General features: G+C 45.0%; 1 protein-coding gene across 7 annotated transcripts in view; it reads left to right on the top strand.

Moving 5' to 3' along the window:
* Positions 1–25,342, top strand: part of CAST (calpastatin) — a 141,571-nt gene that overhangs the window by 26,859 nt on the left and 89,370 nt on the right. For 5 of the 7 annotated variants that reach the window (XM_083151750.1, XM_083151748.1, XM_083151747.1 and 2 more), the window contains exon 3: positions 23,112–23,201. In XM_083151750.1, coding sequence (XP_083007876.1) covers positions 23,112–23,201 — 90 coding nt within the window. Of the gene's footprint in view, positions 1–23,111; positions 23,202–24,232; positions 24,393–25,342 lie in introns of those variants that run through there. The other 2 variants (XM_083151752.1, XM_083151751.1) reach the window with 2 other exon arrangements.

Here is a 25,342-nt window from a genome sequence, read left to right as displayed (position 1 = left end):
TACAATAGTAGACAGTAATAAAACAAACTGGGTAACAACAGACATACTTGGGGGTTAGAGGGCCCTGCTGCAAGCTTACAATCTATAGGGATATAGGAGAGAAACACAAGGACAGGCACCAGTAATAGCATGGAAGTCCCACCAAGTTACAAGTCCAGAAGGGAAGCTATATAATACATAAGTGCCTCAGAGGGTTATGCTTGTGGTACTTAAACATGATAGGCTTGCCTAAAGAGGTGAGTTTTCAGGGAACGCTTGAAAGTTTGAAGGCTAGTGGAGAGTCTTATTGTGCGTGGAAGGGCATTCCATAGGATGGGAGCAGCCCTTGAAAGTCCTGTATTTTGTTATAAGTAAAGAGATATATGCTGGTGTAGTATGGTTAATATGAGTAATGATATGAGTGTACACTCATTATCATTACTGATGCACGCTCATGCGTGTTGTTAATGAGGACTGTCTGCAGAACATGTAGCTCAATTTGGCTATAAAGCGAAGTGACATGCATGTTTAGCGTGTCCTGGTCACTGAACGATATCAGCGTCCGATATCGATCAGTGTGTCCAGGTGATATTGGCTGCCTGCTTTAGTCCTGTCTTCATTCTGCCTCCCTAATATACAGTATCCTTTCAGCTGAGATGAGACTCTGGGTCATGTACTGGACAATGGGATCCACATCAAAGATTTGCATCACAATTAAGTTAAAAGGTGATTCAACAAAAGCTCTGTCCGCCATCGCTACACCTCTGATCATATTGCCCCAATTCTAAAGTAATAAACTATTAGTGGCCCTGTAAAAAAGGATACATGTATATTGGCTTAGTACTAAATAAGTCATTATTTCCCATAATTAGTATGTCAGTGTTTTATTGCTAGTGTAACCCTAATACAGTAAGTACCTTATTTTTTTCTGGATAATTAAAACTGTGAGCCTAAAGCTTCCTACACACGGTGAGATATTGGCTAATGGCCAATTTTGACTAAGCAATTTTGACTAGATGCATCAGAGATTTTGACTAAGCGATTTGACTTGATAGTAATGATAGTCTAATGGCCGATACACACTGGGCGACTTTGAGCTGAAAGCTGCTCAAAACAGCAAGTTTGAGTGGACTTCAGCTCAAAGCCGCCCATTGTGCATGCCTGCTCATCTGCTGGTATTACCAGCAGATGAGCGGCTTTGGGGACGGCTTTGCCTAGCGCTGGCGGCCCTGCACCTGCCTTCACAGTTAGGCTTTGCAGGCAGGGGGCTACCATAGAAATGCAAGCAATTTACTTGTTCTGCGAAGCATTTACATTTTTGGGATGTAAATTGTTTTGCAATCACATCGCAGAGAGGGACCCATCATACTTGGTGATCTTTCACTGTGCCGGGCGGCTCCCCGCATGCTGGGGACGGCAGCTTCAGTGTTGCGATTTTTTGCTAAACTGGTACTGAATAACCCCCTGTGATGTGAATTCACTGACTGAACAGTTCCCACAGTGAGCTAAAATGTTTTATTGTCCCCATAATAAATATGTCAGTGTTGTATTGCTGTTGTAACCCTAATACAATAAATACCTTATTCAGTTTGCTTTCCTGCTAGGCCAGATAGCTTGAACAGCAGCCGTTTGAGCGACGATCACCTTTCAAAATCAATTTTACTGGTTTGATGTACCAGTTGAATGCCATAGCTTAATACAGTGGTTCCCAAACTGTGTGCATAGGCAACCTGGGGTGCCTTGGGACACTTGCAGGGGTGCCTTGGATTGGTGGTCTAGGACAAATTTATTATTGGCAATGCCAGTCGCTGGCCACCAATCATGAAATATGTGGGCAATCTGGTTCCTCACTATGGGGTTTATTCTAGTTCATTCTTTCTGACAAAATCCTTCTTAGATGGACAAAACCATGTGCACTGCAGGGGGCAGATGTAACATGTGCAGAGAGAATTAGATTTGGGTGAGTTATTTTGTTTCTGTGCAGGGAAAATACTGACTGCATGATTTTACACTTCAATATAGATCTCACTTTGAAGAAAAACCAAACAAATCTAATTCTATCTGCACATGTTACATCTGCCCCACCTGCAGTGCACATGGTTTTGTCCATCTAAGAAGGATTTTGTCAGAAAGAATGGACTAGAATAACCCCCTATATAACTGATACTAATGACCTATAAACACAATTTACTTGTTTTAATATTTTTTCTAAATCTATCAACAAGAAATTTTGGACCTAGTGGTGCTGTGAAAAATATTGTGATACTCAAGGGTGCTGTGGTTCAAAAAAGTTTTGGAACCATTGGCTTAATACATTCATAAATCTTACCAAAAACACTGGTAAATCTCCACCTAAGGCTCACAGTTTCAATTATCCCATAGGTTGTGCCATGTTTACCGGGTGAGATAAACAATAGGCTTTCCTTAATACAAGAAATGGAAATGTGCACAGCTGCACATCTCGGAATCTTATTGAAGCTACCCCTAAAGGCACCAGTGTGAGATGTGTGGCTACTATAGCGGCACTATGTGTTGTATCCTGCCCTCTAGTGGTAAAACAGAGGGACAGCAGACCAATTCCTTTGAAGTGTCTAGCTTACTGTATTAGTTTGCATTACTACTGTATATTATGTATTTATATATTTACAGTTTCATATATAGCGCCGCATATTCCGTTGCACTTTACAATTGGAAACAGTGGTAAAAGAAACTTGGTATCGGATGTAATTGAACCACCCTGTAAGAAAAATAGATTTGTCTTGTTTTGTGTATGCAGATGTGGGAAACGGTCGATAGGTAGACACTATAAAGGTCGACATACAGTAGGCCGGCAGGATTGAAGTTGGCACATGAAATAGGTCGACAATCCTGAGGTGGACAGGGTCGGAAGGTTGGCGCAAGCATTAGGTCAACAATAGGACTTGTGCCAAAAGGTGGTATTTCATAGCCTACCATCCACTAGGGCAGTGATGGCTAGCCTTGACACTCCAGCAGTTGTTGAAGTACACACTATTTGGCCATACTAAAACTGATGCAGGGCATGCTGGGATTTGTAGTTTAACAACAGCTGGAGTGTCACGGTTAGCCATCGCTGCCCTAGGGTGTGGAGGGAGAATATATTAGTGAGCCTGAAGCATGGCGAGCACAGTGTACCATGTGAGGGGGACGTGGTACACTGATGCGGTGTCCATGTCGACACCTCAAAATATGGGGGACAAAAAATTAAAACTCACGTCGACCTCCCATTGTTGACCTAACGATTGTGTCGAACTTCTGACTCTGTCGACCTTAGCCACGTCTATCTTTTTCATGTGTCAACCTAAGCCCTGTTGAAACAAGAAACATGTAGGCATGGAGTCCTGGGAGGGTCAAAAGAGTGTCCAGGGGGAGTAAAGAGTGGGTTCACTGAGACCCAGGACGCTCCCTTAAGAGTAATTATTAATTTCAAGGATGCAGCTTAATCTATGTGCAATGTACTAAACATAGGCGTTAAGCCTCTTACTGTAGCTACTATTACAATCCACGGCTATATTATACATTGTATACAGCACAGGTCTTCAACCTGTGGCCCTCCAGATGTTGTGAAACTACATGTCCCAGCATGCCCTGACAGTTTTGGCATGCTCTTATAGGAAAAAATGTGGCAATGCATGTTGGAACATGTAGTTTCACAACATCTGGAGGGCCACAGGTTGAAGACCCATGAAGCTTTTAAGGAGCTTAGCAGGACAGAAACACTTGTGATAACACTGATTATATATAGGATTATTGCTGCAAGCACTTACATTTATTACTGTGCTTGAAGAAAGCTGAATAACTGCTTATATTTGGCCATATATCTAGGTCCGGGGTGTGGATTATTTGGTTGACAGTCAATAGGTCAACCACTATTGGTCGACAGGCAAAAGGTCAAAGTGTAAAAAAAGGTTGACATGCATTATGTCGACACAAACAAAAAGTCGACACTATCAAGTGGTTGACAAGAAATTGGTCGATATAGGAAATGGTTGACACAAGTTCTTCACAGTTTCTGTGTCTATGTTGACATATTTTAACAAGGACTTCCAATTATTGTAACGCGACCCCTCGCACCTCGCTACAGTCGACACACTATTATATCCTGCATTTATGCCGACATGGATGTTGAAGTAAGAACAAGTCGGTTAAAAAAATCATGAAAAATTTGTGCCAACCTTTTCATGTGTCGATTATTAGCATGTTGGCCTTTTGCTGTCGACCTAGTAACTGTTGACCTACTGTAGATAGTGTTAACCTATCAACTGAATACCATTGATGGGGTAAATTTACTAAGATGCGAGTTCTATTGAAATTGGGATGTAGATCATAGCAACCAACCCCCATGAATTGAAGGATTGTATGCATGTGGAATGGGGTCACCCTAAGTGTGGGTCCGCCGGTCGAATGTTGCTTCGGTAGATATTATGCGCTGCACACAATATTTATCGAATTGCATGAGTGACCGCATGTGGTTTTTAACCACAAGTGATCTCTCACAATGGGCCATATGTATCAAACTTCAAAAAGTGATAAAGTGGAAAGTGATAACCAACCAGCCAATCAGCTCCCACCTGTCATTATTCAAACACAGTCTGTAACATGGCAGGTAGGAGCTGAATGGCTGGCCGTATCTCATTTTCCATTTTATTACTTTATGAAACTTGATACATCTGACCCAATATGATCAGCAAGCGGCAGAAGCGCTGGTGGTGGGTTCACCGGGCACTGGGCAGCCCTCTGTTCTCTCCCAGCCACCCAGCAACCGCCTTAATGTGAGGCCTCATAAGATGTGATCGGATGCTCTAACATATGCCATTATTAACGCAAGGGACAGCTCTTGCGATAAGATCTGTCCCTTGCGATGCGGTGCCGGCGCTGGACTTCTGGGTCAGAGACGGGGACGGCGGGGGCATGCTGTGAGGGATCCTTGATGAATCCCTCACAGTAGCGCTGTGGTAAGAAGTCCATAGGCTTCAACAGGGAATCACCAGCTTTTGCTGGCGATTCCCTCCGCAGCGCTGCCACTGCGGAGGGCCATTGGAGCATACAGAAATGCGGTAAAAACCCCGATAACAGGGTTTTTACCGCATTTCTGCATTAGAGAATCTCCCCCATAGTGTGAGAGGAATATCTGATAATATTGCTGAGAATGATCTGAAGAACAAAAGGGTTTGGCAACAGTACAGTAGTTTATTATCAGTTTTCTTACATTACTGAACTCCATCTGAACTGTAATAAAACTTCTGTTCCTCACCGATTTATTGGTCTTCACACTCTGGCCCTTTTTCTGGTTCACTCGCAAAGGCAAATTCCTGCTCAAATGGACAAAACCATGTGCACTACAGGTGGGGCAGATGTAACTTATGCAGAGAGAGTTACATTTGGGTGGGTTATTTTGTTTCTGTGCAGGGAAAATACTGACTGCTTTATTTTTACACTGCAATATAGATCTCACTTTGAACTAAAACCCCTCCCAAATCAAATTCTCTCTGCACAAATAACATCTACCCCACCTGCAGTGCACATGGTTTTGTCCATTTGAGTGAACCAGAAAAAGGGCCTCTATTCCAAGTTGTGGACTGCATGCAAATAAACAAAACATTTTGGAATCACAGCTTTGGAGGGGATGCGGTCATCTATTAGAATGAACTTAGGTCTACAGTCATTAGGTCGACCCCACTAGGTCGACTGGCAGGAAGGTCGACTTGACTTAAGGTCGACATGGGCCAAGGTCGACATGACTTAAGGTCGAATTTGCATAAAGGTCGACATGAGGAAGGTCGACTGGTCATAAGGTCGACATGGGTTTTTCACTGTTTTTTGAGCCGACATGTGCCGACAGGCGGTATTTCATGCCCTACCATCCACTAGGGCGCGGTGGGAGAATAAAATAGTGTGCCGAGCGCAGCGAGGCACCGTGCCCGAAGCATTGCGAGCGAAGCGAGCGATGCGAGGGTCCGATTCTCATTGCCAACTGTGTCCATGTCGACTGTGTCGACATTCGGATAAAAAAACAGTGAAAAACCCATGTCGACCTTATGACCAGTCGACCTTCCTCATGTCGACCTTTATGCAAATTCGACCTTAATGCGGGGTACACACCAGGACGACCCGCTCACGATGCACATCGTGAGCGGGTCGTCAGTGTTTTGTCCGACCCGCTCACGATGACGCGGGGGGCACGACCCGCTCACGATGTGCACCGTGAGCGGGTCCGATCCGATGGCGACCCGCACCCGGCTGTATGGTCGTCATTGAGATCCTACCTGCAGCAGGTAGGATCTCAATAACGACCGACCGACCCGCGGGACCGCGCATCGGATCGGTATCGGTCCACACCAGGTCAGAAAAGGGCCCAATCAGCACACAATCTACATCCAATTGATCGGAATTGGATCTAGATTGTGCGGATCGGGCCCTAGTCGTCCTGGTGTGTACCCAGCATAAGTCATGTCGACCTTGGCCCATGTCGACCTTAAGTCAGGTCGACCTTCCTGCCAGTCGACCTAGTGGGGTCGACATAATGACTGTAGACCTAAATGCAGTCTGACGAATGATCCCATTCCCTTTGGAGATGCAGATCTAAGGCAAAGTATGGCAGCTGTCTAGCCAGAATTAGTAACTGGGCAACTTCTCTCATTGTCCGCTCAGCTCGGAGTAGAGGCCTGCTTGCAAGTTTACCTTGTAAACGGAATATTATTTATTATAAAATAAATCAGGTAACGTTACGCTTTACAATTAGAAATACTGATAAAACAAACTGGATAGTTACAGACGGTCAAATGGTAGGATGGCCCTGCTCGAAGCTTACAATCTATAGATATCGGCATGGTTATTCTTTTATTGTGGCTATGGTCTATACCAGGGACTGGCAACTAGCGGACCGCGGCCCATCTCCAGACAGCAAAGGATAGTAAAGTGGACCGTCTAAACTTCTAAAACTAGCAGTGAGGTGCTGCTAGTTTCAGGAGTTTAGACGGTCCGCTTTTCTATCCGCCAGCAGCGGTCCCAGGGATGAATTGCGTCTGGTGCGTGGGTGATGTCACCGTGCACCCGCGCGCAGCTAGTGAGAACAGTTGGCGCCATGTGTTTAGGCTGCTGTAGCGCTGCTTAGAGACTGCAGCAGCAGGAAGGCAGGAGGGAGCAGCGATTGCATGAGGACCTGTCAGGAGCAGCTGAATGTTGACCTTCAGTGGTCGACCGAATGCATGTCGACTCTGTGACCCATACCCTTATTACTCTTATTAGTATTAGAATATATTTATTTGTGGCACCACAAGGTGTCCTCAGCGCTCTACAGTGGTAAGAACATAATTACATATGTATTGCATACATACATAGGATAACCATATACACAATGATAAAAATCAAAGACATTGAAGGGAAAGAGGAGTAGAGTAGGGGTAGGACTGTTCACTGGGTGCACAAACCCAGCCTTGCAAAAAGAGGGTGGGGGGGGGGGCAGTGGGGCGGTCCATTCGCATATGAGAATGCCCAGCGTTTCATGTGCATTCCCATGAGAACACTGGGCATTCTCATGCTAATGGACGGATGACGCAGTGTGGGGATGTCAGCTGGCCGCCCACTTCCCTCCGAATGTGCACACAGATCTAAGGTTGCTCTGAGCAACCTTAGATCTGCCTCTATGTTCCACAACATTTGATAGTCAGCCACCATCGCATGGTGTGGGTGTTACCGCACAGGCTGGTAATGGATTTTTATGTAAAACATCCATTTGCTGCCAGTGCAAACGTACGTGCATTGCGAATAATGGGCCGACGTACCACCACTCACAAGGCGGGATCTGGGTCACTTGCAAGGATGCAAGTTCGCATCCGAGTGATCCGAGTGAATCAACCACAACCCCCCCCCCCCCTAATCTTTATTTATGTGAACATTTTCTTCACTAAGAAAATAATACGGAAGGTGCAGGTTTGTCTTAAATGTATAAAACTATATTTGTATAAAAATCCCTATTTATTTGCAATTAACACACACACAACATCTATCTATGTATTTATCTAACTACAGTATCTATCTAGAAATGATGTTGGCTACAGTGTGTCTTCTTCAGGAATTACTTTATGTATCTGCCATGAGAACATAAATTGCAGATGTGGGAAGTGTCCAGGCTAAGGCTGCCATAGGCCTACCTAGCGGCCTCCCTAACAAGTGTCCTTCTCTTCTGCTTATGAGAATGAACATTAGTGCCATATACAATACATAGCTTTAGATGCAGGGCACAAGTTTTATCCCCAGTGTCGGACTGGGGTGTGAAGAGCCCACCGGGAATGCAGTCATTGGGGCCCATGTGTAGGGGTGTGGCTAGTCTTCACAGGGGGAGTGACCAACTTTCACAGAGGTTTGGCTTACCATAAGAGAGTAATAAGTTTGGTAAATTCTAGTAAATAGTGCTAGTGGATGCACAAAATTGTACCAGAATAATATAGGTAATCTGATCCCTAAAGAGGTAGGCCCCAGACAGTGAAGCCCACCGGGGATTTCCCCTATTCCCCTGTGGGCTAGTCCAACACCGTGTATACCTATCAAATATGGTTTTAAAAGAACAATTACATTTTTCACGTTATGCTTTATATTGAAATTGTTATATAATGCTGCATCCTTGTTATGGATGCCCACAAGTGCAAACTTTTATTGTTTCAATCAACAACATCAACATTTATCTTCAATTGATGGCTATGGAGAGACATTACTGCACTGGTAACAGGCATCTCCCAATACCTAATGATGGAGAAAGGGTAGAACATGCTCTATTCTTCCACCTTTCTACAAACAGGCATGTACACAGCACAGATATCTCTGCAGCGACATCAGTAATCTTTGTGACAGTTTTCTATTATCGCTTTATATGCCAAAAGCACAACAGCACATTTGCATACCTCCAACATACAGGCTTTTGGAACCAGGACTCCAGTGCGGAAAAGCTGTGCGGGCTTTCAGAAAGGGGTGTCGCCTTGACTAAAGAGGTATGGCTTTGTGGAAATGTGCTATGGCAAGCCATGCCCTCTTTTTGTGCTCTGTGAGCTGGTGGCATGCCCTTAGTCCCTATGTGTCCTGTGAATAGACTATGCAGATGCACGGCATCTACTCGCCACTGCTCTGCTAAGCACTGGACACTGCGGCCCAAGGGTGAAAACGGGATTGTCGTACCAAATTTGAGACAGTTGGGAGGTATGTATTGCAAAGCCTAACCAGCAGTACTAGTAGTAGAAAATGATCATATATATATATGATTTAACAGAACCAGCCACTTGATACGTCTTATATGACCAAGAGCCTAAGATTTTCAAACACACAAAGTGTATAGACTGTATTTTGCTCATCTAGCTCCAGGGGTTGTGTCATCCCAGAACACACATTCTATTGTCAGTATGTCTGATGAGTAAGCTGCTTCTATGGGGAGGTTCATCCGTGTCTGATACGTGAGATTACCTATTTGCACATAGTGTAAGGTCATGACTAGGTGTGGTCCTATACTGCATTCCGTAACTTTAGGCAGATACACCTCCTGCAATTAATATATTTGTGCAGTTCATAGCAATACAAACACGGACATCTTCCTCCTAAATAGTACAAATACACATAAATCATAAACCCTGTTATCAACAGTGTCCTATCAGTATATAGGAGTATTGCTAATCAATAGAAAGCCACCACAATTCACTAATGTGTAATCTGTAAGTTTATGGGCACGATTCTGAGATGGATGCAGGCGTGACCATCACTGCGTCTTTTGACGCAATCACGTCTGCAACTTTCTACTAATGCTGCTACAAAGACCTTTCATGGTGTACCTCCATCTGTCGGATTATACAAGGTCTAAGACATCCACTGTTAGGGTCTCCCATGCCATGGGTCACACCATTGAATCTTGCAGTAGCCCTCCTAACCCACATTCAGCAACACATCTGTGACAACAGGAAACATCTCCATCTATTTAGCCAGCCCTTGTTACCTCCAGCCACAGCTTAAGAACTCATACATTTCAGCTTCCATACAGCTAAATTTGTACTAGACCTTTGTATTAACCAAATCTCAACACAGGCCCTGTCTTCGGGTGTGGTATAGGGTTCCTACAGTCGGGATCCCAACAGTAATTAGCCTGACGTCGGGATGCCCGGACTCAGACAGCATGGTGAGCGCAACAAAGCCCCTTGCGGGCACGGTGGCTCACTTCTCTCTCTATGGGGGTCGTGGACCCCCACAAGGGAAAATATTGGGTGGCCGTCGGGCACCCGGCTGTCGCGTTTTGATAGTCGGGTAAATGACTGTCGGGATCCCGACGTCGGGTAAATGACTGTTGGAATCCCGACTGTCGGGACCGCGTCCGGCACCCCTGTCTGCTATATTATTGATGAGAATGTGGTCCAGAAGCATACAATGAATTCATAAAGAAATACAAACATAAACCATTTTATATATTATTCCTTTTTAAGATAAGTAGAGACTAGTAAAATACTTGGCTAGTGTCCTGCTGTACATAGTAATCTTGGCAGTGTACCTACCAATGTGCCATCTTATTATTTATGTATGTATGTATGTATGTGCTGACATAATGCAGAATTCACTGCAAGGCTTCTGTATGGCCTTTTACAGGTTGCGCCTCAACCAGGGCTGAAATTTGGGGTCAAAGTGCCCCTAGGCACAACATTATTGTCCGTTCCCCATCACGTCACTGCCGTCTTCATATTGGGCCAGTCCCAATGTCTCCAGACTGGCAGAGCAGCCCAACCCCCCCCCCCCCCCCCCCCCCACCCACCAATAGTTACTGCTCATTGACCCCCGCCGGTTCTAGATACAAAATATACAAAAAAGTAACAATGGGGAAAAAAAAAACCTTGGTCTTATCAGAACAGTGGTCTAGCAGGGCATTCAGTCAGGATCTCAGTATACCAACATGGGCATCCTAACTGCCATGAGAAGACCCCCGCAAAACTTCAAATGGATCAGAATGCCGACACTGGAAAACACAGACAGCCGGCATTCAGATCAGTGAGTGTGCAGGGCTTGATAGCATGCTGCCGGGGAAGAGGGGGTAGGGTATAGGCACTAGTGGGGGTGCTTAGGGTTAGGCTATGGGGAGGGGAAGGTTAGGGGTTCAGCTGCTGGGGGGTTAAGGTTTAGGCACTTAGAAGGGGGGTTAGGGTTAGGCTGCAGGGCAGGGGTAGTTAGGTGTAGGTGGCAGAGTTAAGCTCATACACTAGCAGGGAGGATTAGGCTACTAAAAGGGGGGAATAAATATATTTACCTGACCCCTGTCGGGATTCCCTCCATCGGAAACAAATCTTGTAATGCAAACTCATGTAACTCTAGTTTCATTCAAATTTTTAACAAATCAGGTTCTGTCTCAAGCTGAGTACACACTGGACGATGTATGTACCCAGCAAAATCTTCATAGATGGGGACCCGCTGGTGTGCTGGCCATGACAAGTAATGAGAGGAGAGGTGCGCAGGCTGCAGCATGACTCTGGCTAGCGATATCCTCCATTGACTTGCATGTACAGGTGACTGAAGATATCGCTGACGACACGCGGTATTGTCCAGCTGTCATCTAATCCAGCGCATGCCAGCCACAGTACTAATAGTGCAGTTAACCATTTCCATTTCCCTGCTGCAACTATCAGAGGAGCTGTCCAGAGCTGTATTCTGTTATAAGGAAGGTGCCCAACAGCCCAAAGTCAGTGGCAGCTCTAATGGGGTGCCACATGCCTAGTGGGAATCCATCACTGGGCTCACATATGCCCAATGTAAACACAGAGGTTTAACCACAATGCAGACTCCTCCACAGTAACAGGAGCCGGGTGCTGCAGTGTGAAATTACCCTGCGGGAAACCAACTTCTGTCACTGAGAAGGAGCAGGTACTAGTCTCCAGGGGGCAGCCTATCATCTCCGGGAATACTGGGCACACCCCCAGAATAATGACACCAGGGAAGCTTCTGCTTGGCCACATCTACATTGTGTCAACATAAGGGACTTAGCAAGGCCCCCCTCTTTCCATGAGACCCCACCCCTTTACGTACGCTATATATGGGGACACTGGGGGTTATTCTGGTTGATTCTATAGGCTGCAAATTTGTAGCCATGCTAGTCCATCAAACACGCCTTGCGAAAGGTGGCCTGGCCGCTACCCATTCTCAAGGGCGATTCCCTCGCAGGGCCTGCAAATGTGTAACATCCATTCGCAGCCTAGGGGGATCCCACATCATTTGATGGTCGGCGACCATCGAATGATGGTGAAGGTGCATGCATATAAAAGTGACTCTCAAGTCACTTACATATGCGTGGACACTCGTGAGGAAGTGGGTGGGCAGCTGACATACGGTGATGTCAGCCCGCATCATCGGGGCATTTGCATGAGAACGCCCAGCGTTCTCATGGGAACGCCCATGAAATGCTGGACATTCCCATATGCAAATAGTCCAGCCCACCGCCCCATGCCCCTCCACGCCTCCCGCCCATGGGTGCGTGCCACCCGGCAAACACTGCATTCCCTGCCAGAGTATAGGCTTACAACCTGCTCCAGCATTCCTTGTGCTATTAGTGTTTATTCCTGACTACTTAATATTGACTTTGGCTTGTTTGCCTGACTATCCTTCAGCTTTATCCCAGTGTACTGTGAACCGTGATTTCCTGTATATGACCCGGCCTGACTTTGGACTCCCTCTGCCTTATCTTTTGTTACCTACTTGTCCGTTCTGATCTGGACCCGGCTAGATGACTACGACTCACCATATCCTGTTATCTAGTAGATATCTGCTCAATAAGCTGAACCTGAGCAGGGGGCCGTGACCGGCGTGTTGGGTGCCGCAAAAGCCCAAATCCTGCTTGGAGTGGTCACTGGCAGAAACCCCCCGGCACGGTAACACTCCGCACCCTTGCATCACGTCACACCAATCCCCGAGCTGATATGCTTATTACCATGGTTTGTGACCGTCATGATGACGCAATTCACCATAAATTATATTATACATAATTATTATAATTATATTATACAGACCCCAGACCACCCACTTCAATGGGGCAATTCCCCGGGGAAGTGTGGATGATATCTGTAAATGTCCTGTATTTCGGGACAGTTCCCAAAAATGTTTGAGTCTCTTGAACATCCTAGGAGAAAGTATGCTAAATCTGGAGAGATAAACGAAATTACTGTGAAATATTCAACAAACATCTCTCAAGAAGCATGTGATGATTTATGACACATTACATGCTATTTTCCCTGCCTGTCGGATCATGTAATTCATCTCTATACACAGGTAGAACAAACTGAGGCTGCATACTAGTGAGAGAACTGCACTGCCCGCCCTAATAGAGCACAGCACAGGTTGCCTACGATTGGCCAGTGACGGGCTGGTTCAGCAGGACTAGTGACTTTTCTGCCCGTCTCTAATGATGACATATGAAGGTGTTGGCTGACATACTCATTTTATTCATGTAAGACTAATGTGTGTATCAGTTTGATATTAAACATAGAAACATAGAAACATAGAATTTGACGGCAGATAAGAACCACTTGGCCCATCTAGTCTGCCCCTTTTTTTAAACATGTTACCTCAAACCATATTTGATCCTTATTTTTTTGTAAGGATATCAATATGCCTATCCCAAGCATGTTTAAATTGTACTACTGTATTTGCGTCTACCACCTCTGTTGGGAGGCTATTCCACTTATCTACTACTCTTTCTGTGAAAAAAATTCTTCCTCGCATTTCCCCTGAATCTTCCTCCCTCTAGTTTCAGTGCATGTCCTCGTGTTCTGTTGCTCCTCTTCCTGTGAAGAATGTCTCCCACCTGTACTTTGTTAAAGCCCTTGATATATTTGAAAGTTTCTATCATGTCCCCCCTTTCCCTTCTCTGCTCTAAAGTATACATATTAAGATGTTTTAGTCTTTCCTGGTACGTTTTGTGATGTAGGCCATGCACCATTTTAGTTGCTCTTCTTTGTACAGTCTCTAATGTATTTATATCCTTCTGGAGATATGGCCTCCAGAACTGAACACAATACTCTAGATGAGGTCATACCAATGACCTATACAGTGGCATTATTACTTCTTTCTTTCTACTGCTGATACCTCTCCCTATGCAACCAAGCATCTGACTTGCCTTCTTCATTGCTTTGTTACATTGCCTACCTGCTTTTAAGTCCCCTGAAATAGTGACACCTAGATCCCTCTCTTCCTCAGTAGTTTCCATTATAGTGCCATTTATACTATATTGAGTCTTTGGATTTCTGAGACCCAAATATTAAAGGTGAGCCCTTTAAAGAATCAAGCCCTTTGTGCAGTAGACTAGCTCTCATGTATCTGTATGGTGTGCCTGGCGCTCTGACTCTCCACTCATTGCGAGACAGTTACTGTGGCTGTATATAGACGTTGGATGGATGGATAACACTTTTGTACAGTGCTCCTTATGAGATTTTTCTGTCTCCTTTCAAACCTACTGTAGGTCCAACCATTTCTGACACTTAAATTAAAGTTCATTTTCCTGCCAACATAGAGTTCAGTTAAATCTAAATTGTAGTTAATATCAATCAAGAGAGTTATTGTGGCTGTCTCTGTTAAATGTGTCACTTTTTCTGCGGATATATTCGGACATCAATGTGCAGCAGAATGTAAGTCCTGGTTTACTCTCCTGCTGCAGACAGAGGAAGTCATTCCATGGTGAGCAACCATTGCATGATTCTTCCTCTGTGTGGGCGCTTATGAGCATATGTGTAAGTGTACACATCCGCTCGCAGCATGGCGAGTGGATATGGATAACGGGCACATGCATTCGGCGGGCGGCGTTCACCTGTTCGCTAGGCTCTGAATCAGGCCGATTGTCTGTTTCCTCCTGAAGACGGGTCTTATACCCCAAAACATTGAGGCATTAACAACTATTCTGCATATACTGTATATCTAGTGTGTACACACACATAAAAAATATAATCTTTTACTCACAGTGTGGTGCAGGCAGTTTTCCCCCGCTTAATTTGGCTGAATGGCTGGCTGAAGGTGTAGGTGGCCGGGCTGTCTTAACTTAGATACGGGCGGCTGGGATGGCTGAACTTAGGTGCGGGTGGCCGGGCTGGTTAAGCTGTATGCAGAGCAGGCAGATATGTGCCTGCCCTGCGTGACCTCAGCCATCACTACACGCAGCATGACCTTAGTGTTCATTCTAGCACCCGCTATCTTTAAAAACCCATGAAGTTCCTCTTCCCTGTCTGGGGTGTCGCTGTCTGCTGTGGTCTTTCTAGCACAGGTCTGGTTTGCATATCAGTGCAGATATACAGACCACACTGTGTTTGAAGCACTACAGCAGACAGAGACACCCCAAGCAGGGAAGAGGAACTTCATGGGTTTTCAAAGATAGCGGGTGCTAGAATGAACACTATGACCTAACCCACCCATCACTCTGTGCTGCCGGCATGAAGACTGCGCATGCGTCGCTCAATCCCGATATCCCAGGATTGGACGCTCCAATCCCGGTGTCCCCCAAGGTGGAGAAAGCGCAAGAGGAAAGCTGACTAAAGAGACAAACAGGATGGGGTACCCCCCGAGTCTAACAAAATGCGGGGAATATTCCCCACGGGTGCAACAATGCACTAAGGTGGTAAATACACAATACAACTCCAGACTACTGCGAGGGGAAGGAATGAACCCGAGAAGGCTAACCTGACCCCCAGTGCGAGCGGCTGCAACAATGCAGAGATGGTACCATACAATATAATAATAAAAGAAGCTGCTGCAGGGGAAGCCCCTGACTTATCTGGAATGATAACACTGCAGAAAGATATCAGAGACTGCAGCGCAGGCAGACAGGACTGCTGACTGTGACCAGGAACAAGGACACTGTAGCACAAGCCAGGCTTGGGGCTCAGGACGCTCAGCAGGAGTGCTTTGCTGGAGTACACAGGACTATGGGCCTTATTCTAGTTCACGCTTTCTGACAAAATCCTTCTTAGATGCACTGCAGGTGGGGCAGATGTAACTTGTGCAGAGAATTAAATTTGGGTGGGGTTTTACTTCAAAGTGAGCTCTATATTGCAGTGTAAAAATAAAGCAGCCAGTATTTACCCTGCACAGAAACAAAATAACTCACCCAAATCTAATTCTCTCTGCACATTTCACATCTGCCCCCCTGCAGTGCACATGGTTTTGTCCACTTAAGAAGGATTTTGTCAGAAAGAGTGAACTAGAATAAGGCCCTATAGCAGGATTATACCAAGATTCAAACAAGGCTAGAGAGAACTCCACTAGGAACTATAACTGGCAGAGTAGTGCTGGGCAGAATGCCTTATGAAGGGCTCAGGTGATCAACACACCTTGGACAGATCCAGCCCAACTCCCAAGCTGGGATAACGAGGTCAGACTTGTGCATAAATTAGTTCACAGGAGACTGGGCTGTAATGGCACAGACTCACTACTGGAGGCCACCAAAGAGTCAAATACCAAAAACATACAAACAGAACACAGAACTGAAATCACAGAAATGAGCCTCCTAACACGCGGGATTCAAATCCTGACTATTTTGATCTAAAAATTGACCACTATCTAACCAGGCGGGCATTCCATTCCTTGAAGATCTCCGGAGGATAGGGGTGTGCTTGCGGATATAAGGTTCTGAGGTACCTGGACACACCAATTATTTCACCACTTCTATCGGGCAATATAGGAATGGACTCCATTCACAGCATTTAATGTGGAACCTGTGAGTGAATATAACATGTGTATTATACGTGATATTTTTCAAATCATCAGTCTTCAATTCAATTTTTAACGTTTATAATATTGTTTTTTTATTGTATTCATTATTATTAAATAAGTTAATATTTTAGTACCGGTGTTCAGCACTGTTACCTGCCATTGTCCTCCAGGTGTCGTGCTGGCACAGGCATCTTATTACCACAAATACAATACAGCTGAGATGTAGTGAAATAAAAGAGTTGTTTACTTACTACCTGGGGCGGGAAGAGATGAGCGATTATGAGTGAGAAGAGCTGTTGTTTTAGCTGAGTAGGAGAGAGCTGTAACTGAAATGTGAGAGAAGAGGGCTGTGAGGGCAGGAGGGAAGAAGGACAGAGAGGGGGAGATGGACAGGAGACATGAGGGGCAGGCAAGGAGGCCTGAAGGCAGGAAGTGAGCATGGCAGGGATGGCCAAGACATGAGGCGGCGGGGATGGGGATCGGTCTCGGTACTAGGTTATGCTGAAGGGCCCACTTTTATGAATAGGTAGGTTTACTGTACGGCAGAAGGGGGTATGTAGGGAAATAAGATTGAAGATGTAGGGCGCAGTGGAGTTAGAAAGAGTCTTCTATGTGAGGTTGTGGTTTGAAAAGGATTCTGTACTGGAATCGCGTCCAGTGCAGATTTTCTTGAAGGGGTTTGGTAGAAGTGGAGCGGCGGGTGAGGAAGATAAGTCCAGCTGCAGAGTTGAGAACAGGCTGGAAGGAAGTGAGCTGGTAGTGTGGGAGACAAGTGAGGAGAATGTTGCAGTAGTTAGCTGTGAGTTGACCAGAGAGTGAATAATAAGTTTAGTCGCATTCTGAAACAGCCTGATGCAAGGGATGTTGTGTAACTGGAACCAATAAGATTGAGCCAGATATTGGATATGGGGAGCAAAGGAGAGGGAGGAGCCAAATGTGACACCAAAGCAGGGGAGTTGTGGAATGGAGGAGATAATGGCGTTGTCAACAGTGATAGAGAATGAAAAGTTGGTACCCTTCCCCACAGTACCACAGTATCAACTAGCGGCATCTATTTGCATTACTTTTTGTTACTTATTCCCATTTTTAATGGGGTAAGCAATGGCTATGAAGGTTTGTGTTGGCGCTACACAACAATCCGTATCCTGTTTATTGCAGCTGTACAGATTTAGGCAGTGCCACAACCAACCAATCCAGGGCTCCTTCTGGAAAACCAAGGGTTTCTTGCTTTCACTGGCAGCCTAAAACTGTGAAATTCCCATGCATGTCCAGCATGGTAAGGGTAGTTTACCCAGTAGCTATAAATCAGGGGCTTACCAGCTCTGCAGGTCCCGTGTTGCAGGGTGTATACTCTAATGGAATGACAAGGCAATACATTGAGGTGTATGGGGAAGGTGACAAGTGGCGATAATAGACGACCTTTGGAGAAGTCAGAAATGTCTCGGGTATTAACCTTTGGAAAAATGAATAGAAGATAAGAAAAGCCCTTTCTACAGAGAAAACAAATAAGAAAGGGCTGTTCTCAGCTTAATAAATAGGCCTTCATCTCATTTATTATGGTAAAATCAACTATCACAATTACCAAACAGTTATCAATTTTTCTTGTGCCATGTGACACTTCATTACATTATTATATTGTTATATAATAAATTCATGTGAGACAGTTATTGTGCATTTTTATTGTGTGTAAGTTTATGCAAAATACTGCAGCTGCTGCATTGTAGCATTTCATGTACAGATTCAGCAACTCAGATATACAACTATCATATACAGTATTAAATGAATTGGCACAATCTCCTGGTGCATTGCATTGCATTGCGTCTAAAGGCCCTTACACACTAGGCAATTATAGTAACATAATACCTTATTCTGTTCACTCTCAGAGGCAAATTCCTTCTCAAATGGACAAAACCATGTGCACTGCAGGTGGGGCCGATATAACATGTGCAGATAGAATTAGATTTGGGTGTTGTTTTCTTCGAAGTGAGATCTATATTGCAGTGTAGAAATAAAGCAGCCAGTATTTACCCTGCACAGAAACAAAATAAGTCACCCAAATCTAATTCTATCTGCACCTGTTACATATGCCCCCCCTGCAGTGCACATGGTTTTGTATATTTGAGAAGGAATTTGCCTCTGAAAGTGAACCAGAATAAGGCCCATAGTAACATAGTAATTAAGGCTGAAAAAAAGACATTAGTCCATCGAGTTCAATATATCTAACTTATAACTACTGACTTGAATAAGTCATATCTATAGATTTCCCTTAGTGGCCAAAAATGTATCCAAATTTGATTTAAATTCAGTAGTTGCTGTAATCACCCCCACCGGCAATGAGTTCCAGAATTTTACTGCTCTAATCAGTGGCGTAACTAAGTTTTGGGCGCCCCCCCGCCGCGCACCCCCAATCCCCCGCCGCCCATGCAACCCCCCCCCCCCCCAATCCCCTGCAGCCTTACCTATCGCACTGGTCCCGGCGGCTCCGTTCTTCTTCTGCTGAGGACCACCACAAAATGGCCGCCCCCATACAGCAGACAGTTTCAGAGAACTATGTGCTATATGGGGGCGGCCATTTTGTGGTGGTCCTCATCAGAAGACCGGAGCCGCCGGGACCAGCGAGATAGGTAAGTCTGCGGGGGATTGGGCGGGGGGGGGGGGGGGGTGTAACTATAGCACTGCAGCCCCTGGCGCCCCCACATGCACAGCGCCCCCCCCCCGCGCGGTGGCGGGGGCTCCGGTGCTATAGTTACGCCGCTGGCTCTAATGGTGAAGAATCCTCTTCTTAATTCAGTACAGAATTTCTTTTCCTGGAGCCTCAGTATATGCCCGCGTGTCCTAAGTATAGGCCTGTTACTGAACAAATCATCTCCCAGTTCCATATGATTCCCAATCCACCTCCGTTTCTCCAGTGAAAACATATTCAGTCTGGTTAACCTATCTTTTTATTCGGGTGATTCAAGACCTTTTAATAGCTTAGTTGCCCTTCCCTGTACCTGTTCCAATTCATTTATGTCCTTTCTAAGGTGCGGTGCCCAGAACTGAACACAATATTTCAAGTGTGGTCTCCCCAATGCCTTGTAATGAGGCACTATCACATTGGCATCCCTTGAATCCATACCCCTTTTAATGCATGCCAGTGTCCGGTTTGCTTTTGCTGCTGCACTTGAGCAGTGTGCACTATTACCCAATTTTCCATCTATGATGACCCCCAAGTCCTTCTCTACAGCAGAATTCCCTATAATAACTCCATTTAGCCTATAAGTAGCATTTTTACCATAGTGAATTACTTTACATTTTTTAACGCTAAACTGCATGTTCCACCTTTCCGCCCACATTCCCAGTTTATTTAAGTCACTTTGTAGTGTTTCCACATCCTCTCCTGAGTTCATTTCCTTACTCAAGTTCGTGTCGTCTGCAAATATGGCAATTTTACTCACTATGCCACTTCCAGTATCATTAATGTATATATTAAACAAGGTGGGTCCCAATATTGAATCTTGCATCACTCCACTTTGGACCATACCCCATCTGTAATGTATGCCCTTTTACCAACACTCTCTGTCACCGATTGTGCAACCAGTTTTTAATCCAATTACAATTTTTTTTCCGAACCCTAAAAGTCCAGCCCCCTACTGACTTCCTCGTAGAAGCTAATTAAATTAGTCTGACATGATCTATTTTTGACGAATCCATGCTGAGCCTTGCTTATCACTTTCTCCTGTTCGAAGAAATTTTGGATACTATCTCTTATTATTCCTTCTAATATTTTCTCCCCAATGGTTGTAAGGCTGACCGGTCTATAATTTTCATGGTTAGTTTTTTACCTTTCTTCCATATTGGTAGTACTTTAGCTATGCGCCAGTCCCTTGGTACCGTCCCCGAATTTATTGATTCCTCGAATATCAGATTATAACGGTAGTTGGTACTTGTTTCCTATCTAGGCGCCCACGATTTTAATCGCGGGCATCGGGGGTAAAATCGTGGCCATCGCGGGCATCGCGGCCGATAAAAAATCGGGTGCGATGGGCCAGACGCGATGCCCGCGATTTTCCCATAGAGAACAATGTTAAATGCCTCAATTTACCCGCGATGACCGCGATTTACCATAGGAAACAATGTTAAATGGATCAATTTCCCCAAATTATCATAGGGAACAATGGGAAATGTGGCAAAAACACCCCTGAACATAAAAATGTCCCCCCAAAAGTAGTTGACGCCACCCCGCCATCAACGTGAACCCGAATCGTGGCGAGCGCAGCGAGCCCACGAGGGGCGGCGGTACGCGTCCTCCGACCTTTTCATGCCCTACTATCCACTAGGGCGTGGAGTGAGAATAGAATAGTGTGGCGAGCGCAGCGAGCCACCGAGCCCGAAGCGTGGCGAGCGCAGCGAGCCCCGCGAGGGGACGCGGATACCTTCACAGGTAAACGCGTCCCTTCGCGGGCTTGACACCTGGGAAGCCCGCAAGGGGACGCGTATAACTGTGAAGGTATCCGCGTCCGCTCGCCATGCTTCGGGCTCGGTGGCTCGCTGCGCTCGCCACACTATTCTATTCTCACTCCACGCCCTAGTGGATAGTAGGGCATGAAAAGGTCGGAGGACGCGTACCGCCGCCCCTCGCGGGCTCGCTGCGCTCGCCACGCTTCGGGTTCACGTTGATGGCGGGGTGGCGTCAACTACTTTTGGGGGGACATTTTTATGTTCAGGGGTGTTTTTGCCACATTTCCCATTGTTCCCTATGATAATTTGGGGAAATTGATCCATTTAACATTGTTTCCTATGCTAAATCGCGGTCATCGCGGGCAAATTGAGGCATTTAACATTGTTCTCTATGGGAAAATCGCGGGCATCGCGTCGGTCGCATCGCATGTCATTATAATGACATGCGATGTACCTGCGATGCCCGCGATGGGCGCCCAGATAGGAAACAAGTACCCGGTAGTTCTATGACAGAACTCAATTATTTTAGTATCCTAGGGTGTATTTCGTCCAGGCCAGGAGATTTGTTACTATTTAGGTTCTGTAATCTATTTTTGACTATTTCCTCACTCAAACATACAGTTTGGGAGCAATCAAGAGCCGAGCATTTAATCTGTGGGAGATCCTCTATAGATTTTTCCCTTGTAAATACCAAAGCAAAAAATTAATTGAATAATTCCGCTTTATCTTTTCCTACCAGGGTACCCTGTTTATTTTTTAGTGGGCCAATATTTTCCTTCCTTAACCGTTTCAGGTTTATATGACTTTATAATTTTTGGGATTAGATTAGATTTTCTATCTGCAGCTATTTTACGTTCAGTCTCTAATTTTGCCGAAGTAGCTCATTTTTATGCATTTTGAGCCACTTTGAGTCCATAATCGCCTAGGGTGTATGGCCGAGCGGTGAGTGCTGAGGCGTGCTTCTGCAACATTGTCAGCCACTATCCTTCGGTCTCTTTTACCGGAAAATTTAATCGCTTTCCACAGTCTCCTACTGTGGAAAGTGGTTCACCCCCGTGAAAATTGCTCTGTGTGTATGCACAGAGCAATTTTCTGGCCATCGATTTTCACACAATCTTAAGGAACATTTTTTTGCCAAAAAATGGAGCCAATAGATGCCTTCCACTAGCAGAGTCTCACAGGACAGGTGCACCAAGAGGGGTTGTTTGGCGCAACTGCAGCAGTGATATATGAGGATACATCTGTATATCCTCTTGTGGGTGCGTACATCTTCAATATTATCATGTATTTGAACAATCCTCATGCTTAGAAATCGGAGAGACCTTTGCATAAGCCTACCTCTAAACTGCTTAAGATTCCATGTACATGGTTGGGTTACTTCTTCTACCTGCGAATGCCCATTTATTTGCAAATGGAGATCCGTCTAACATCTGTGCAATGCTGCAGCTCTACAGATATATATTCAAGTATTGGCACCCCTTCAAGGGGAAACATTATCCTGCAGCACCTGTAACTGAGAATGAGCTGGCAGCGCAGGGGCAGTCTCTGGGTCAGCACAGCATTTTAAGGGAAGCTAGGCACACCCCCTCCAAATGTTGGTAATGAAGGATTTCCAGCAAGGCCAGGGCACTGTAGTGATGTCAGTGGGAGGATTTCCTGTGCAGGCATGCCCCTTCCTGCAATGCCACAGGCATACCCACCTTTATTGTGTGCAGGAGGGTTATTGGCCATACCAGGTGTCACCAGCACTGTCTCCCATAGGTAATAGCTAGTAGTAGTTACGGCATGGGAAGTTTTTTAGACATATAGGGCATCCATATACAATAAGCCTTCCATTTTGTCCTAGGTCATGCGGATGACAAGTTTTATTGTATTTGAGTACAATTTGCTATAACATTTTTATGTTACAGGTACCTGTATTGATCTAACAAAGTACTTACAGTAGCCTTGTTCACTTTGTTTTTCAGAAAAAACATGGAAGTACGAGTGCCGCTACCAGTGCATCTACCAGTGCCAGTGCCCCTGCAGCAGCAGCAGTTGCCCCTGGGGTTAGCAAGGTAATTTGTTTTCTTATCTATTATTGTTATTGAATTAAACATATTCCAAGGTTATGCCCTGTACACAGAAGGTGATTTGAGCCTCCGTGCTGAGAAATCTAACATCGCACAGCACGGGTCGCTCAGCACACAGCGCTGCACTAGAAATGTGTGCTGATCGATCTGTCATGCCTGTGTTCTCTGGGGAGAGAACACGGGGGATGACTAGATATTTCAAGCATGGTTCAAATATCTAGTCTGGAGATGGCGTCGTGCAGGACCGTGCATCGCTGTCGCCAGGGGCCATACACAGGGAGCGATCCGTGCTTAATTTCTAAGCGTTCTGTAATTGCCCTGTGTGTATGCCCCCTTACAACTACATTGCTGTGGAAGTAGGCTGTAACTGTATAAAACAGCTATCATTTAAAAATGATAAATGTATGTGTTTATTATACAACAGAACCTTTATATAGCTTATGAAAATACAGAATTCAGCTTTTTACTGCAGTGCAGGGATGGCCATCGGAAAGTAATAGTTGGCAACCATCGATTTTCCAGAATTCAGTGAAAATGCTTTTTCCATTCTATATCGATAAAGTAAATGAAATAATACAACTGTTATGATGATAACACTGGAGCTATTTCTCACATGCCAGGATGGCGAGTGTGGGGTTAATAAATGGTTAGTGAGAGTAATAATTGTAATTTTCTGATGCACTACTACATGTTCCAGCAAGCCCTACCATGCCTAATTTCAAGGCCACTTGGTGAACCACTATTTTACACACATATATATGTAAAAATCAAAATAATAATAATAATAATACTACAATGATTACATAGTATTTGGAAATAAACCCTGCAATGATATGCATCTTATTAGGCTTTAGTTAAGGTATTCAATACATTTTGTTCCCCTCCACTGACTGTATGATGTGTATGCTTTATACATCACTCGGGTGTGTAAGGGTTAAGTGCTGGGAAGGAATACAGTAGGTGGAGTTATTGTGGCCTTTGGGTGGAGATTAGGCTGTTACAGATGCAGCTTGGAATGGCCGTGTCACGTCATGTGTCAGTGAGATTTGGGAAGAGCCTAATGACGTAGCAGGCACAGGGTGATTTGCCAACACACTAAAAAGAAATTCTGATGTTGTGGTTAAATTGCACTGTAATACATCGCTGGGGACGCAGGGCTTTCTGTTGTGAAATCAGGTATGTGTTCTAACTTCTACTTCTCACAGAACTTTCTCTGCTTCCATGCCAGCAGCTGTCACTAGCACTGTGACACTTCATAGTGACATTTTGGGTTCTTGTACACATTTGCAGACCAGTGCATAAGGTATTTGTCTGCTTGTGGGTGTATACAAAGTTACTTTTGTTTTTTTATTTTTACACTATCTGGAAGGTATTGTATGTATAAAATCCTCACAGATCATATACAGTATGTTGCCATATACTGTATACATAACTGAGAAGTCTGAAATAGTCTTATTTACAGGGTGTGGTGTTATTTGTTTATGTGCTTTAGTGCTACTCGGAGTATAGTAAGTGAATATTGGCCCCCACTGAATACTTCATTTATATTTGTCACTTACATTTAGATGTATAAAGACTGCAGCCCTGAGGTAATATATGGCCAACATAGTTATGGGACGTATGGGGAGAGTTACTGTCTGTGTCCTGACATCAGGACTGGTGTTCCTGCAGAGTTTCTGTTGCTTCATGCTGCGTGTCTCCATGGGGAGTGCCCTGCCCTGTACATGGATTGTTTCCAAAATGTGTACATTTTAACATAGGCTTACCATACTATCCCTTTAAACTGGGACACTCATGGATTACACATGTTCTGTGGCTGATTAAAACCAGGTGAAATGCAGGCTTGAAGTCAGCCATCCACAGAACCTGTGTAATTCAGTTTAAAGGGATATTATGGCAAGCATAGGAGTTCCTATAATGTTTATGGTGGGGTACACACTGCGCCCATATTTTAATACTCGCCTTTCCAGGGTCCCATATCAGAGGCAGCATCCATAGCAAAAATTGCAAAGCCAAAATGGCCACTGTACTTGCACAGTAGTGAAATTAGTCCCTGAAACATGGTGGACGCCATGTTCCCGGAGACCAGTGCATGCGCTGTAGACTCTAGCACATAGGTTCTCAAA

Source organism: Crinia signifera, chromosome 1 (assembly GCF_055691185.1).
Source record: "Crinia signifera chromosome 1, ASM5569118v1, whole genome shotgun sequence".
NCBI lineage: Eukaryota > Metazoa > Chordata > Amphibia > Anura > Myobatrachidae > Crinia > Crinia signifera.
This window is presented reverse-complemented; position numbering and strand designations above follow the sequence as displayed.